We start from the raw sequence: 15,788 nt of genomic DNA, 5'->3' as shown, positions 1-15,788 counted from the left end.
AACCCTGACCCTCATATGCGTTTGAAAGGGGTGTAGGGGCAAATATTGTAAAAAGTCGAATAAACACCACTTTTAGGCCGAAATGTTAAGGGCCGGGGTGGTCCAGCATTTTGGCTAAAAAAATTCAAATATTTAAATAGGCTAGTTTTCTCAGAATAAATGTCTCTACATGCCATGAGATGGAACCTGACCCTCATATGCGTTTGAAAGGGATGTAGGGGCAAATATTGTAAAAAGTCGAATAAACACCACTTTCAGGCCAAATGTTAAGGTCCGTGGTCCAATTTGGCTGAAAAAATTCAAATATTTAAATAGGCTAGTTTCCTCAAAATAAATGTCTCTACATGCCATGAGATGGACCCTGACCCTCATATGCGTTTGAAAGGGATGTAGGGGCAAATATTGTAAAAAGTCGAATAAACACCACTTTTAGGCCGAAATGTTAAGGGCCGGGGTGGTCCAGCATTTTGGCTGAAAAAATTCAAATATTTAAATAGGCTAGTTTCCTCACAATAAATGTCTCTACATGCCATGAGATCAACCCTGACCCTCATATGCGTTTGAAAGGGGTGTAGGGGCAAATATTGTAAAAAGTCGAATAAACACCACTTTTAGGCCGAAATAAGGGCCGGGGTGGTCCAGCATTTTGGCTAAAAAAATTCAAATATTTAAATAGGCTAGTTTTCTCAGAATAAATGTCTCTACATGCCATGAGATGGAACCTGACCCTCATATGCGTTTGAAAGGGATGTAGGGGCAAATATTGTAAAAAGTCAAATAAACACTACTTTAAGGCCGAAATGTTAAGGGCCGGGGTGGTCCAGCATTTTGGCTGAAAAAATTCAAATATTTAAATAGGCTAGTTTCTTCACAATAAATGTCTTTACATGCCATGAGATCAACCCTGGCCCTCATGTGCGTTTGAAAGGGGTGTAGGGGCAATTATTGTAAAAAGTCGAATAAACGCCACTTTCAGGCCGAAATGTTAAGGGCCGGGGTGGTTCAGCATTTTGGCTGAAAAAATTCAATTATTTAAATAGGCTAGTTTCCTCAAAATAAATGTCTCTACATGCCATGAGATCAACCCTGACCCTCATATGCGTTTGAAAGGGGTGTAGGGGCAAATATTGTAAAAAAGTCGAATAAACGCCACTTTTAGGCCGAAATGTTAAGGGCCGGGGTGGTCCAGCATTTTGGCTGAAAAAATTCAAATATTTAAATAGGCTAGTTTCCTCACAATAAAATGTCTTTACATGCCATGAGATCAACCCTGGCCCTCATGTGCGTTTGAAAGGGGTGTAGCGGCAATTATTGTAAAAAGTCTAATAAACGCCACTTTCAGGCCGAAATGGTAAGGGCCGGGGTGGTTCAGCATTTTGGCTGAAAAAATTCAATTAGTTAAATAGGCTAGTTTCCTCAAAATAAATGTCTCTACATGCCATGAGATCAACCTGACCCTCATATGCGTTTGAAAGGGATGTAGGGGCAAATATTGTAAAAAGTCGAATAAACGCCACTTTTAGGCCGAAATGTTAAGGGCCGGGGTGGTCCAGCATTTTGGCTAAAAAAATTCAAATATTTAAATACCTGTAGTAGTAGTAGTAGTTGTAATAGAATTAGTAGTAGTAGTAGTAGTAGTAGTAGTAGTAGAAGTAGTAGTAGTAGTAGTAGTAATAGTAGTGGTAAAAGTGGTATTAGTAGTTCCAAAAGTAGTAGTTTTAGTTGTATTAGTAGTAGAAGTTGTTGTCGTAGTAGTACTACTATTATTAGGCATATAGTCATAGTCTTAGTCCTGGTAGTAGTAGTGGTAGTAGTAATATCAAAAATTGAAATAACATACACCTGTATAATTATACAAAGAGTAAATACTAATGGTAAAATTTTTAGTCAAGAATGCCCACACGCTCATGTAGTATTGCCTCGTGCAATTTCATTAGACACTGATAGGGTAGCCCTTTCAAAAGTTTCAAGCAATTTTCTCAATAATGTTCTTCTTTTTTTCTCTCAAAGGTAAAAAAATGTGTAGAATTCAAATGCATGAGAAGAGTGTAATATTTTCACATAAGATTGACTTTAAGTCGGACTTAACTATGGCAGGCCATTCATGCCACTGGTTGCTCTCACCATTGGTCTCACAATTATGATCTTTAGATAATATGTTTTCCTTCAATAATGAACTATCAAAAAAGGTCAATTCTGTAGATATGTGACCATGATTTGTACGTCCCTTGAAAGACCAATGCCAGTAAATGGTGAGAGCAAACAGTGGCATGAACGGCCTGCCATACTTAAGTCTAACTTAAAGTCGATCTTAGTCTTTGTGAAACACCACCCGGGAAGGAGACGCTAGAAGAAGTCATGAAAGTATCTGGCCTCATCCAGGTAGATGCTGAAGACAGAAAGGCTTTGCAATAGGCCGTTAGGGAAATGAAATGTTCAACTCAATGGAAAAACGGATGCTGAACGATGATGATGCTAGCTGCTTACCTTTTCTTTAGAAAGTTGATTGTTCCCACCCAAGATGTGCACACTCTTATCCACCACACCCAAAGCACACAGTGAAGAAGGTCGTGCGCTGAGAGCTATGGAAGCGGTTTGGCCCGGTCTTATCTCCCTCCCATCAAGGAACTCCAACGATACCTGAAAGGAACACAAGAAAGGTTGGTATTTGACTCCATGATTGGTCTGAATTCCAGGGGGTGTTTCACAAAGATCCTAAGTTGAACTTATCTCTAAGTTGGACTTAACAATTATGGAAAGCCGTTAGCATCTTTGAAAATATTTTGTAAAACTTATTTTAAAAGGCATAAATGTTGATTCAAATCATCCATATTTTCTATTATCAAGGAGATTTCATGTTCTTGATGTGGAATTTATGAAACTTCTAAAATACTCAATTTTTGCTTTTGAATATATTTTATTATAAAGCTACAAATGGCTCTCCATAATTTTTAACTCCAACTTAGAGTTAAGTTCGACTTAGGATCTTTGTGAAACGCCCCTCTGAGCAGGTTTAAAGCTGCCATACAACCCAAAGCCTGCACATGCACGAAAAGTTCACAAATTTCACAAGTTATATATAGTTTTCATCGCTTTTTTGTCAGATTTTGTTGTAGATGTCTCCATTGTTCAAACCATGCTTCATCTACTTGTTTACTTTTGTATTTCTGTATCCTACTTTTCTTTGATAAACAAATGATTTTAACAACAAAGAATGTCTGTTGTTTGAAATAAAAATCAAACCTTAATAGACAACTACTCTGAAAGAAAGCAGAAAAGTCAGAAAAGCAGACTGGTAAAATTTTCAACGAAATTGGACAAACAAAAAGAAAGTTACATATTTTTGAAAGTTGTAATCACTATAGGAAGTGGCACTTCAAATTGGCTGAATCGATCATGTCACTGTGACGTAATGCTGGAAAACTTTCCTATTTGTTCTAATACACAAAATGACTAAATATCAATTTTTTTAGAATATATAAATGAGGAGGGTCTTCCATTTTAAGATGACCTATAATAATATGTTATCCATAATATATTTTGAGTAGTGCCTCAAGGGAGAAGGCGCTTAGGAGAAAAACAGAAATTAAATATTATTGTACACGACAAATGCAAGAGTTTCCAGTGACTACATCACAATCCACTGACCAAATTGTCAATTTGAGATTCACATAGACACATTCATACATGTAACTCTCTTATTATTGGTCCGATTCATTTGAAAGTAATTCAAAGGTTGGATTGACAATAAATAGGAGTGATTAAGTTTGGTAGATGAAAGTTTGAGGAAGCGTAAAGATGGCTCTACCTGATTTTTGAAAACAGAAGCCATTTTGAAATGAGTGCTTGCACTGACCACCTCGGAATCATTACGGATGTAATAGACAAGGATTTGGCTTTTCGGAGACATCTCGGCGACAGCCTCAAAGTAAAAGACAGTGCTGTTCCTTGTACCATTGGTCCTATAGTCTGGCAACTCGGGCTCAATCGTTTCTACAGACAAAAATTAAAGAAAGGTAAACGTCTTATAAAATAAACATGACCAATTAATGTGGGAACATAATAAATACACATGTAGCACTGTCATAAAAAAAGCTGAATAATAACGCTATTAACAGTCGCAATTGTATAGTGCTTAAAATACGTTTCTCAGCACAGTACATCGTAATAATTATTACCTCGGTCATTGGATTCAAGTGCTAATCCGCACATGGCTGTTGAGTGATATTGCCATTGTAGTTAATATTGATGGCAACGTGACCATCAGTGGTAAGTTTTATGCCACAGGGCCATGATCAGTTTGCTATAAAAAATGCTTGAAAATAAACAATCATTATCATCATTATTATCATGATTATTATCATCAATCCATATAGGCCTACCTACCATAACCATTTCGGTAGGGAGGTAAGGAGTGCCGCCTGAATCGTCGTTGCCTGCATATAAAGAATGGGTACAGGTCCTGGTACCAGTGACAATAAGCTGCAACTTGAGAGACAGGCTCAGAATGAACAACGATATTGATCCAACTGTAACTGCCGCTAGCTACGATTCTTCCTCCAGATATACCTTTGAGAGGAAAGAAGCAGAGATATTACAGAAACAATTTTAAGGAAGTGGATCTATCATATTTTGTGTAACACAAAGGCAGCATAGTCTGGGAAACAGGACACAGGGGCTAAGAGAAAGTAAATGAACTTGTGCCATTCAGAGGCATCCATCTCCTAGACCCTCAGATTTGTCTTTTAAAAAGTCATGGGTCCCTTAGAGCTTTTCTGCTAGCAAATACTTGCTTTCCACTATATAGGCATTGAAGTAACAATCTAGCCATGCACCAACCATATTGTGACTGCCATATTCCATGTCCATTAAGCTGGGCTCCACATAGGCATTTTTTTAAGGGGTCTGGATTAAAAAAATTAGAATCTGTATATGCATGAATGAGCATTAAATGTAAATTTTTTGTAATTTTGGGGGTCACGACTGAGATTTTGGTGGCCTGTGTGTTGAGCCTAGCATTAAAGGGATTGGGTATCTTTGTCTCAGATTCTAAACAAAATTTAGCTCATGCTGCAATCATAACTATAAACCTATAGGTCAGTCGGGAATCCCATGACGTTTACGAGCCTTCGCCTGTCCGATTATCAAGATATTTATGATTGGAATTTGAAATTTCAAAAAAACCGTTTTCCAACGGTTTTTATTACACTACAGTCTATTCGGGAAAATGAGTATGGTAAAATTGGTCACTCAAAGAATGTTACTTTTTTGAGGCACTTCATGATCATTTTGAAGCTCAATTTTTGAAGGGCTTTAATATTGCACCATATCACAGATGCTGATAACACGTAGGGCCATGCATCTCCGATTTGGCATTGTTAAAGGTAATACAAAGTTTTGGGAAATTTTGAAAATTGGGAGGATGGTGATTCTTTACATTTTTGATATATTTGGATGCCCCTGTGGATGTATTATAAGCACTAGAAATTTTAGCCCCTAAAACACTTCTGTTTTCGAGAAAATTTGAATATAAACATTCACCGGTGCTCCCGGTAAATTTTGGTAAATGTCAAATAGCGCCTACGGCCGTATACAATGGTAGCTGTGACCATGAAATTCTCAGTATATGTAGTTGTGATATATTATTTCCAAACGGGAATAGCTAATCGGTCAATTTTAGTCAAGAAACATTGTTTTATGGCATAGTTAATATCTTGACCTTAAGAGGGAGCTATACAATATAAAGAGTTCATTATTTACAATTTCATAACTTTAGACTCTTTATAAGTCAAGGTAAATACTGAGAAGATGACCCACTTAAACCACATACTCTCATTTGTTTCCCTGGTATTCCATGTTACATGCAGCTCCATTTTGTAATAGTGGTTTACAGATAGTACATGTTTGATAATTACTTGTTTTTACATGTACATGTTTTCACTACCTTACCCTATAGAAGAACTCAATCTGTGTTTCATTCTCAGGCAAGGTGAATTCTAGTTGGACAGAAACATTCTGATCGATAGATACTGTCTCTTTGATATCAGAGATTTGCAGGAAGGAGCCACTTGGCGAGTACCATGCATGTACTTGCTTCGAGGATCGGGATGGAGCTTGGATCGGGCCCTCAGATGACTCATCAAGTAGTTCAGCCTGATAAGGGGTGATAAAAAGACAGAAAAAGAACTAAAACAGAATCATGAAGAAAATAGGGCTATACAAAGGCCTGTATGAGCACAACAGATGACTCATCAAGTAGTTCAGCACTTCAGACAATATCTGTATGGAAGGAAGGTGAAAGGTCAAATGGCCAGGTCGCAAGCAAACGGTTTATCTCGGATGCAAAGTGACCGTCTCCAAGCAATAGGGAAAGACCGATTATCTAGTAAATAAAAAACACTCATGTTTACTGTGAGGTTGGGGAATCGTCAAAATGATGTGAAGTTGACTCATCTTGTTGAAAAGCAAAGACACGTAAAAGTTCACAAATTATTTTTCACCTTCACCAGCACCAAACCTCCTCTTTAACTCATAGCCTGCCATAAGGCCGCATGCACGCTATCGCTATAGTGCTTTGTACTGTACATGTGAGAGAGCTATCGCTTGAGTGCTATGTGCGTGCAATGCAGCATTCATATAGCAGTTATTGTTCATGCTAGTTGTGTGTTTTACACTCGCCATTGATAGAACCATCGCGTTAATCAGATTATCTCCAAAACAATCTGGCATGGGGGATTTGGGGCTTGGCACAATGGGGATTAGCCCTGTGGCATGATAAAATACCCCATGGATTAAATTGCTATCGAACCCATTTCGTTACCGTAATTTGGAAGGATGTGGTTGAAGATGTGCGAGGTGTATCTAACACAAAGTCGACTGTGCCATTGGGTTGGGTATCGAGGAGCTGAGCTGGGTAGTTGGGTCGTGAAACTCTGACACGTCTTACACCTGCTGGTGATCCATCAGGACGAGTCACTACAACCTGAAACAAGAAGAATAACATTGGCCTATTATAAGATGGTTAGAAAAATCCCTGCAATCTGATTGGTTAATTACCGTGTAATTAATTTTACAATCCCTACCGACGCACTCAAACCTGTGCATCATTTGTATATTATAAGATGGTTAGCAGAATCCCTGCAATCTGATTGGTTAATTACCGTGTAATTAATTTTTACTGGATGCACGCGATATCAAAGTACAATTTCATGTTAAAGGGAGTACTGTGTACTGGCAAATACTGGTTAACGCCATCTATGTCTTCTTTTGGACAACTGCACGTAAACGAATGGACTTGATTAACGGTAGTCAGCGACTTAATCTCTACATGGTCAGCGTTCACTGCACATGATTGCTGCGGTCGCGTCCTCCGTAGTCACATTACACGTAAAGAAGGCCTAGAGAATCTTGCTTTCACAGGGAAAATTGTGGGAAGAAGGAGGATACTTTTGATGGACAGTCTGCAGAAATTGTTGGAAGAGAGAGAAGTGAAAGAACTGGGAGGGGTACTAATACAGAAGGCTATAGAGTGGTGAAGTGTGACGTCATCAAAAATCTATTTTGAGAATTTCTCAATTTTTTCTTCATATTCCGAAAGAACATCAACAATAATGTCCAAATGTCGAAAACCAATTGAATATGTTAAGTATTGGCTGAGATATGACCATCTGAATGAATATATGTCCTATGGGAACTCAGTGTTACATGCTCTGGCTCCTAACCATTAGGAGCCAGAGCATATAACACTGAGTTTCTATGTGGAGTATACTTATTCAGATGGTCATATCTCAGCCAATACTTAACATATTCAATTGGTTTTTCGACATTTGGACATTATTTTTTATGTTCTTTCGGAAAATGAAGACAAAATTGAGAAATTTTTAAAATAGATTTGTATGACGTCACAGCTTCGGTACTCTATAGCTAGGAGCCGAGGGTTGTGGAACAGCATGATCGCCAAAGTCAAACGATATGGCACTTAGAGAGAGAGAGAGAGAGCATCCAGATTACCTGTCCATGGTATGGTAATAGAGGTTTGAAAACATCAGGACCTCGCATCTCCACTAAGACGTTTTCTGTCTCTATTTGGGTGTCACTGCTGGTGGCATTCATAATCACACCTGCATTTTACAAAATAAATAAGGCAGAACATGATAATAATAATAATAATAATAACAATATTTATAAAGCGCAACATATCCATCTCTAGAGATCCTCAAGGCGCAACATAATACATACACTGAATAATCTACACCATACTTAATAAAACATGGCAATATCTCCATGTACATACAGTGTATATACTGTACAACATAGAATAATAAACATATTCATATTAACATAAGAAAATGAGGTAATCCATGATATCTTTGTACTGTATATTATAAAAAAAACAATACCTACATGTACATGTACGTTTACATTGTTCAATTTAAAATAACAATTATTAACTACCTTAACTCACATTTGCTTCCTTTTAAAGAAAAACTAAAACCTTTTTAGGTAAAAGGAACTTTGCTCATGAATAGCTCTGTTTCAACCAGGATAGAAAAACATAAAAAAGTTTCAGGGAAAAACAGAGGATATCATCTGTCTTGAGTTGTGACAAAAGGTGTTAATGTACATCCATTTCCTTCCTGAGCAAATAACATCAGGAAATGTTTATAACTTGTACTTTTATAAAATGTGAATTACCGGTATACACAGTTTGAGGAGAGCTGCCAAATAGCATCACCATCTTTACACATAAAATGATTATACAGTGAAACCTGTCTATAAAGACCACCCAAGGGAGACAAGGAAACTGGTCTTTATAGGCAGGTGGTCTTTGTAGACAGGTTCCTTTAGTACATATTTCAATGAGAAACCACTTTCAAGGGAAACAAACAACATGGTCTTTGTAGACAGGTGGTCTTTATAGACAGGTGGTCTTTCAAAACAGGTGGTCACTAAAGCAGGTTTGACTGTAATTAATAATTGGATTTGTACAGTGCCTGTTCCGGAGGATACAAGGTGCTGACCTTTAGTCTACAGACAATTAAGAAGAATTGTAGAGACTGTATGGTTTGAGATGTTTTTTGAAGAAGTACTAATTAAAATCTCAGAAATGCAAGGAGTTTGTTCCATAGGCATGGGACAACGGATTGAAAGGAATTGAAGCCAGTCTATTTTTGGGAATAAGGGAACGAGGAGGGAAGGAGATGGTGTAGATTGAAGATTATACTTTGTTTGTGGCCAGCCATGAGGTAGAGGTAAATTAGTGCTATACACGCAGGTACTGTATTGCAGTACGTGTTCAGAGGTAATGGCGCTAATGCCATGTGTGACTTCGGTTTGCCATCTGTTATGATATTGACTTATCTTAAATTGTCTTCTTTTCATTATCAAACTAGATGGAACTTCGACTGCACACAGTCGAAAATGATGCCTCCGTCATAGAGCAATTTTACAAACCAAAACAGAAGAAATTTTTCAAATTCAAGTTCAGTTGTAATCCAACAGGTTCTCAGAATATGTGATTACAAGCTACTTCTCATTATTATAGTACATATATGACCTTTTGATCTTTGACCTCATGACCCTCAAATCTACTCAGTTCATTGGCTCTGCAAGGTACATGTCTTGAGTTTGATGGTAATCCATAAATCTGTTCTAATGATAATGTGAGCACAAGCTATTTTTGCATACATAATGAGCCCTTTGACCTTTGACCTATGACCTTGTGACCCCAAAGTCTAATCAATTAATTGGCTCTGCAAGATACATGCAAGTTTGGCCGGAATCCATCAATCAGTTCTTGTGATAACTCGATTACGAGCTATTTTGTGTACATAATGAGCCCTGTGACCTTTGACCTATGACATTGTGACCCCAAAATCTAATCAATTAATTGGCTCTGCAAGATACATACATGACCAAGTTTGGCCGGAATCCATCTATCAGTTCTTGTGATAACTCGATCACAAGCTATTTTTGCATACATAATGAGCCCTGTGACCTTTGACCTATGACCTCGTGACCCTAAAATCTAATCAGTTCTTCGGCTGTGCAAGATACATACATGAAATATAAAGTAGGGCAGGAATCCATCAATCAGTTCTTGAGATAACGCAATCACAAGCTATTTTGCATACATAATGAGCCCTGTGACCTTTGACCTTTGACCCTGTGACCCCAAAATCTAATCAATTCATTGGCTCTGCAAGTTACATACATGACCAAAATTTGGTAGGAATCCATCAGTCAGTTCTTCAGATAACGCGATCACGAGAACGGGACATACGTACGGACGGACGGACGGACAACCCGAAAACATAATGCCTCCGGCTACTTCGTAACGGAGGCATAACAAAAAGGACCTCAGAGATTTATTATATATATTACAAATGATGCAGGTCTTCTCTCGGCTTTCAATAAGCCTGTGTCCGTCCATTCCAATGCATCATTTCTATATGACACATGGCTACTGTGCTAGTTTGCTTACCTGTGCCTCTTTCTGTAAAGTTAGCGTAGACAGTAAGCACGTCAGCATTGCGAAAACGTAGCCCTGGGAACCTTTCTGATAAATCGGCTTGAAAAGTAATGTCCTTGCATCCTGTGTTCTCATCAGCTTCCTAATTATCATACAAAGATCATAACATTTATTAATGCACACAGATTATTGCAGAGATTACGGATAGAGTAACATTTATCAATATACACAGAAAACACAATATACATTGCAGAGGTTAATAGGAATGATGAATGCTAGAATAGGAAGATGGAATCATCTTGTAGAGTTACTGATTGATGGTCTGTTATTTCATGATCCTGCACGTGGAAATAATATATAAGATTGTGATGTAAACTGATGCATGGTCACCCTCTGCAGGCAGTGTTGATTGGCTTCTTCAAGCCATTGCTGGTCATGCCTAAGCATCAATACAGAACTAAGCTAAGAAAGATAACCGACAGTCTTTTTCAAGACTACACTACACACCCTCAAGGACTCCTCATTCCTCCTTCTCTCTCACATGGTGCACCCGCAAGCCTACTGTATATAATACAGAGTATGAACCCCCCCCCCCCCCGACACTTTATAAACTTACCGATCACTTATGATCATAATAGGTGACAGCGGTGGGATAAAAAGCAGAGTCATCTATATTAATATACATGTGCATAGTTTGGCCAACGCAATTCTGTCATGGCACAAAATGGCAAATACAGCTTTGACGGGCAAGCAAGAAACAAAAGAATGTGTGTCATGTTATGACCAACTGATTCTAAGTTGGCCAAACTCTGTGTATAGATGGCTCGATCTGATTCAAAGCATCAAAGAGTACACCAACTTAAAGATGAAGTTGAGTTCTGGTTATGCGCTTGCATTGTGAAAGAAACTGTGTGGAATCGACCAGAAAAGGTCGATCATCTAGCATATAAGATTTTGTGTGTATTGCAAGTCTACGCGGCTATAGCTACCCGAAGCTAAAAACAAAGACATTATAATATACAATTTCTCACAGGTTTCACTGCAAACCGCTGCAAAAACAAGTACATACTTGGTTATACGGTGCGGTGCGGGCGCGTGTGCGTGTGCGTGAAGTTAGCGAAAGTGTATATTATAACGTCTTTGTATTTAGGAAAAATACTCCAAAAAAGATAAGAAAATTGACACAAAACAGGTGAGAAAGATAACGACTTTGAAATCATGACCTTTATCGTTGAAGATTTAGTGGATTTTTTGTATGTTATATATTTTTTTTAATTGTAGGGTATTATTCACGCGCGAGTCACGGGTAGTTAGCCGCGTAGGCTGTCGGCGCCAGAGTATATGGGTACACTTGTGAACTAGCGTCAAATTTTCATCATTCTCTCTTCCCTCCACACCATGTGTCACAATGACATACTTATGAAAAGGGAACTGATGTCACCCCACTAAAGCATAAAAGATCAGTCACTTAATAATGAAGTTAGATATCCTTTGTTGATTTTGTGACCTGACCAGCAGCTTGAAGAGGCCGATGCAGAGTACAACACTGTCCGCAAAGGGCAAAGGTCAATTTACAACAAAACATAGCTGCCACCTGATACGCCTAAAATGAGGCAAGGAAACGCTTTGGATCCATGTTCCTTTTATTCAGGAAGCAAACTTTTCAGTTGAGTCCTGCTAATACCATGTAGCTCTCAGGTTTCTTTAGTGAACATCTTATTCGCTTCACTTTGCTGTATTTACCTATACGCTATTAGGCCAAATAAAAAAAATAAAAACATGTTTAGCGTCCTGTTTTTTTGAAAAATAGGAAGGAGGCCCTTTTTTTTCTTTTCAAAATGGCCGCTCGTTACATTTCTCTAACAGTCTGGTTTTTTTTCTTCAAGATGGCCGCCGACATTTTATTAATTAAAACAAAAAAATCAGAAATAGATTCATTTTAGCAGTGTTTTTCATGTTTTTTTTCTTTAAAAAAATTTTAAAAAATAAAAATAGGAAGTGGCCCCCAAAAAGGAAGCGGGCGGAACGCTAAACATGTATATTTTTTTTAATGGCCTTACATTGCTATTCGCCACCTACCTTGACTATTTGAGGGAGGTGGTGAATAACAATGTGCTGAGGCACAGGTATTAAAGGTATCGTTTAACAATTTTAAATCTGAGATGCATGGCTCTACGTGTTATCAGTGTCTGTGATATGCATGGTGTAATATTAAAGCCCTAAAATGCGCTTCAAAATGATAATAATAATAATAATAATAGCCTAATAGTCCACTCCAAATTTTATTAACCGAAACGGAAATTCTTTTTGCCCAAGTGATCGTGAGCCCGGCAGCCCACTGAGCAGCGCCAGATCGACGTTGCTCTATCCCTTATTGTTGACGCCAAACAGGGTAGCAACAACTCCCATCTTTTAACGTCTTTGGTATGACGTGACTACGCGGCCGGGGTTCGACCCACGACCTCCCGGTTGTGAGGCGGACGCTCTACTGACTGAGCCAACACTCCGGTGCCTCAAAAAAGTAAAAACCTTTGAGCGACCGGATTTACCATATTCATTGTCCCCAATAGACTGTAGTGTTATAAAACGTTGGGAAACGAAAAATGAAATTTTGATTTCCAATCATATATATCTGGATAATCAGACAGGCGATCGGCTTGTAAAAGTTATGGAATTCCTGACTGACCTTAAGGTCTATAATTATGATTTCAGCATGAGCAAAATCCAGGATTTTGTTTCAGAATCTGAGCAATGTTACTGAGTCACTTTAAAGATCAGTGAGGTGAAGCAGATTTTTTAATTTTTATTTCAAGTAACTCACCTCAACGACAGTTACGATTTCCCTGACTTCCTCGGAGCTTGTGCCATATCTGAATGCCAAAGCAATAATTGCAGATATGCGCCCCCTTACCGGCTGACCGTATGTATACCTGTTGACAAAACAAACAATTTTCTTTTAGCCTTGTCAAACATTCGTTAAAGGTAAAGACCAGTATTGGAAACGCCCCAATTTCAAAAAAATGAAATGGAAGCTCTCATTACCAATCATGTGAAAGAATATATTTTGACTAATACATGATGATAAAAAAATTTGCCGGGAAACCACCTACTAATTCATATATTTGGTAAATTTGTTTCTCTCATGGCTGTGAGAGATATAGGGTAGTCCCATATATATCTTTCTGTGTATAGTGCTTGTAACTTTACGAAGAATGGGCCAAATTTCTTATCATTTTGATGATTCCAGAACCTGCAGATGCTAGATGCTAGATGATCAACCTTTTCTGATCGACTCCACAACGTTTCTTTCACAATGCAATCGCATGACCATAACTGGTCTTTACCTTTAACTGCATGAGTATCCATTGTATACTTAAATCATAATTGTGTAACACTGTCATGTAAGTCCTAAGTTTGATTAAATTAGTTGCAATATAGATATCAAGTGAATACATTTCGTCTACAAGAGCAAATATAAAAAAATTTGCCGGAAACCACCTACTAATTCATATATTTGGTAAATTTGTTTCTCTCATGGACTGTGAGAGATATAGGGTAGTCCCATATATTCTTTCTGTGTATAGTGCTTGTAACTTTACGAAGAATGGGCCAAATTTCTTATCATTTTGATGATTCCAGAACCTTGCAGATGCTAGATGCTAGATGATCAACCTTTTCTGATCGACTCCACAACGTTTCTTTCACAATGCAATCGCATGACCATAACTGGTCTTTACCTTTAACTGCATGAGTATCCATTGTATACTTAAATCATAATTGTGTAACACTGTCATGTAAGTCCTAAGTTTGATTAAATTAGTTGCAATATAGATATCAAGTGAATACATTTCGTCTACAAGAGCAAATATTTGTAATTAAATTTTTCGCCCCCCCCCCCCCCCACAAAAAAAAAAAAAAAAAAAAAAAAAATTACAGGGGAATTTTGGAAAATAATTTTTAAAAAGTTACAAGCAAAATGATTATTATACTTTGTTTACAGGAATCAAAATTCATCTTTGTTTTTTTTAATTCATCTATATTTACGAAAAGATAACAAAGGTTTTTGTTTGTTTACATAGCGCAGTTTAATACTATATGAATTTACTCTACTGCGGTAAATACACCCACCACATATCTGTTTAAAATCAGTCAAAAAGTGCAGGCTCCTCCAATCAAGTCCGCATTTTTAATTTTGCTGAAATAGGCGACTTTTGAGGCGTGACTGATAAGTTAATAGAGTGACTTTAATGACTAATTAAAGAGTCAAGCCATTCACACAGAGTGACGAAACAAACATACACTGTGGTTCCAAAATGAAATTAAATGAAAATCCATGCATGTGACATCTGGTAGAATGAGGACTTACTTGGCACAGATCACCACTGTGAATGGTCCCCTGATCACCCATGAACAAGTAAGATGGAGTTTGATCGAAACTTCAAACTTGGCAGTACTAAAAATAAACAATAGACAGATGTAAAAAAATAAAAATACGTCTCAAACACTCAAATCAATCATTTTTCATTCACTAGAATCCTGAAAAAAATCAGTAATGCAGATACAAAAAACTCACTTGATATTGACAAATATAACGGTATGGAGTCTTGATTTGTGCCCTACAATATGCATTTTTAAGATAAATTGAAGGTCAATTCCAAGCTTGGTTGCAATTGCAGAAAAAAATTGCCAAAGTATCAGGCCAAATTTGCTTTTCTTACTCAAGCATCTCCTACTTTTTGTTTTGTTCTTTCTTTCTTTTTCAATTTCTTTTCTTTCTTCTTTTCTTTCTATCTTTCTTATATATATATTTTTTGTAATTATTATTATTATTATTATTATTTTTTTTTAATTTATTTATTTATTTTAATTTATTTATTTTATTTTATTTATTTTTTTTTTGGGGGGGGGGGGGGGGGGGTGTGGGGGGGCTTCTCAGTCAAATGATATTGAGCCGAACCAATCAATGTGCGTAATAAGCCAGTTTACGGTTGCAGTCTGAGCATGAGCAGATAAAGGTCATCTGTACCAAAAAGGTAAAACCCACAGAGATGAATACTGGATGTGCTCATGACAGTTATGTAACATTATTCATGGTATGCACCAACGGTACATTCCAAGATACGCAGGTGGAAGTATTCTTTTCAAGAGTGCAAACAAAAGGTATTCATGAAGCACATCTACGAATTTGGCAGTTATTATTCTAAGATGCTCAAAGTGGAAGTTCTCCATGTGTAAAAGATCTGTGGATATTTGGGTCATTATTTGTTACCATGTGCTATCTGTAAACTGACATCCTTATAGCCCTGACTATGGTCAA

The 15,788-nt window shown here is 37.5% G+C and overlaps 1 protein-coding gene across 1 annotated transcript; it reads right to left on the bottom strand.

Annotated features, from left to right (window-relative positions):
• Nucleotides 1-2,317: 2,317 nt before the first annotated feature.
• On the bottom strand, nt 2,318-14,914 carry LOC100888147 (CD109 antigen; the record flags this gene model as incomplete). The annotated part of the gene is given in 9 exon segments (XM_030989401.1): nt 2,318-2,640; nt 3,809-3,993; nt 4,387-4,568; nt 5,948-6,153; nt 6,821-6,982; nt 8,011-8,120; nt 10,484-10,613; nt 13,293-13,401; nt 14,838-14,914. Coding segments are annotated over 9 exon segments (1,326 nt in total), but the record flags the coding sequence as incomplete, so codon positions are not given.
• Nucleotides 14,915-15,788: the final 874 nt, after the last annotated feature.

The sequence above is a fragment of the Strongylocentrotus purpuratus genome, unplaced genomic scaffold (assembly GCF_000002235.5).
Source record: "Strongylocentrotus purpuratus isolate Spur 01 unplaced genomic scaffold, Spur_5.0 spur5_scaffold_18, whole genome shotgun sequence".
NCBI classification, from domain to species: Eukaryota; Metazoa; Echinodermata; class Echinoidea; order Camarodonta; family Strongylocentrotidae; genus Strongylocentrotus; species Strongylocentrotus purpuratus.
The sequence above is the reverse complement of the archived record's forward strand: the minus strand, read 5'-3'. Positions and strand labels throughout refer to the sequence as shown.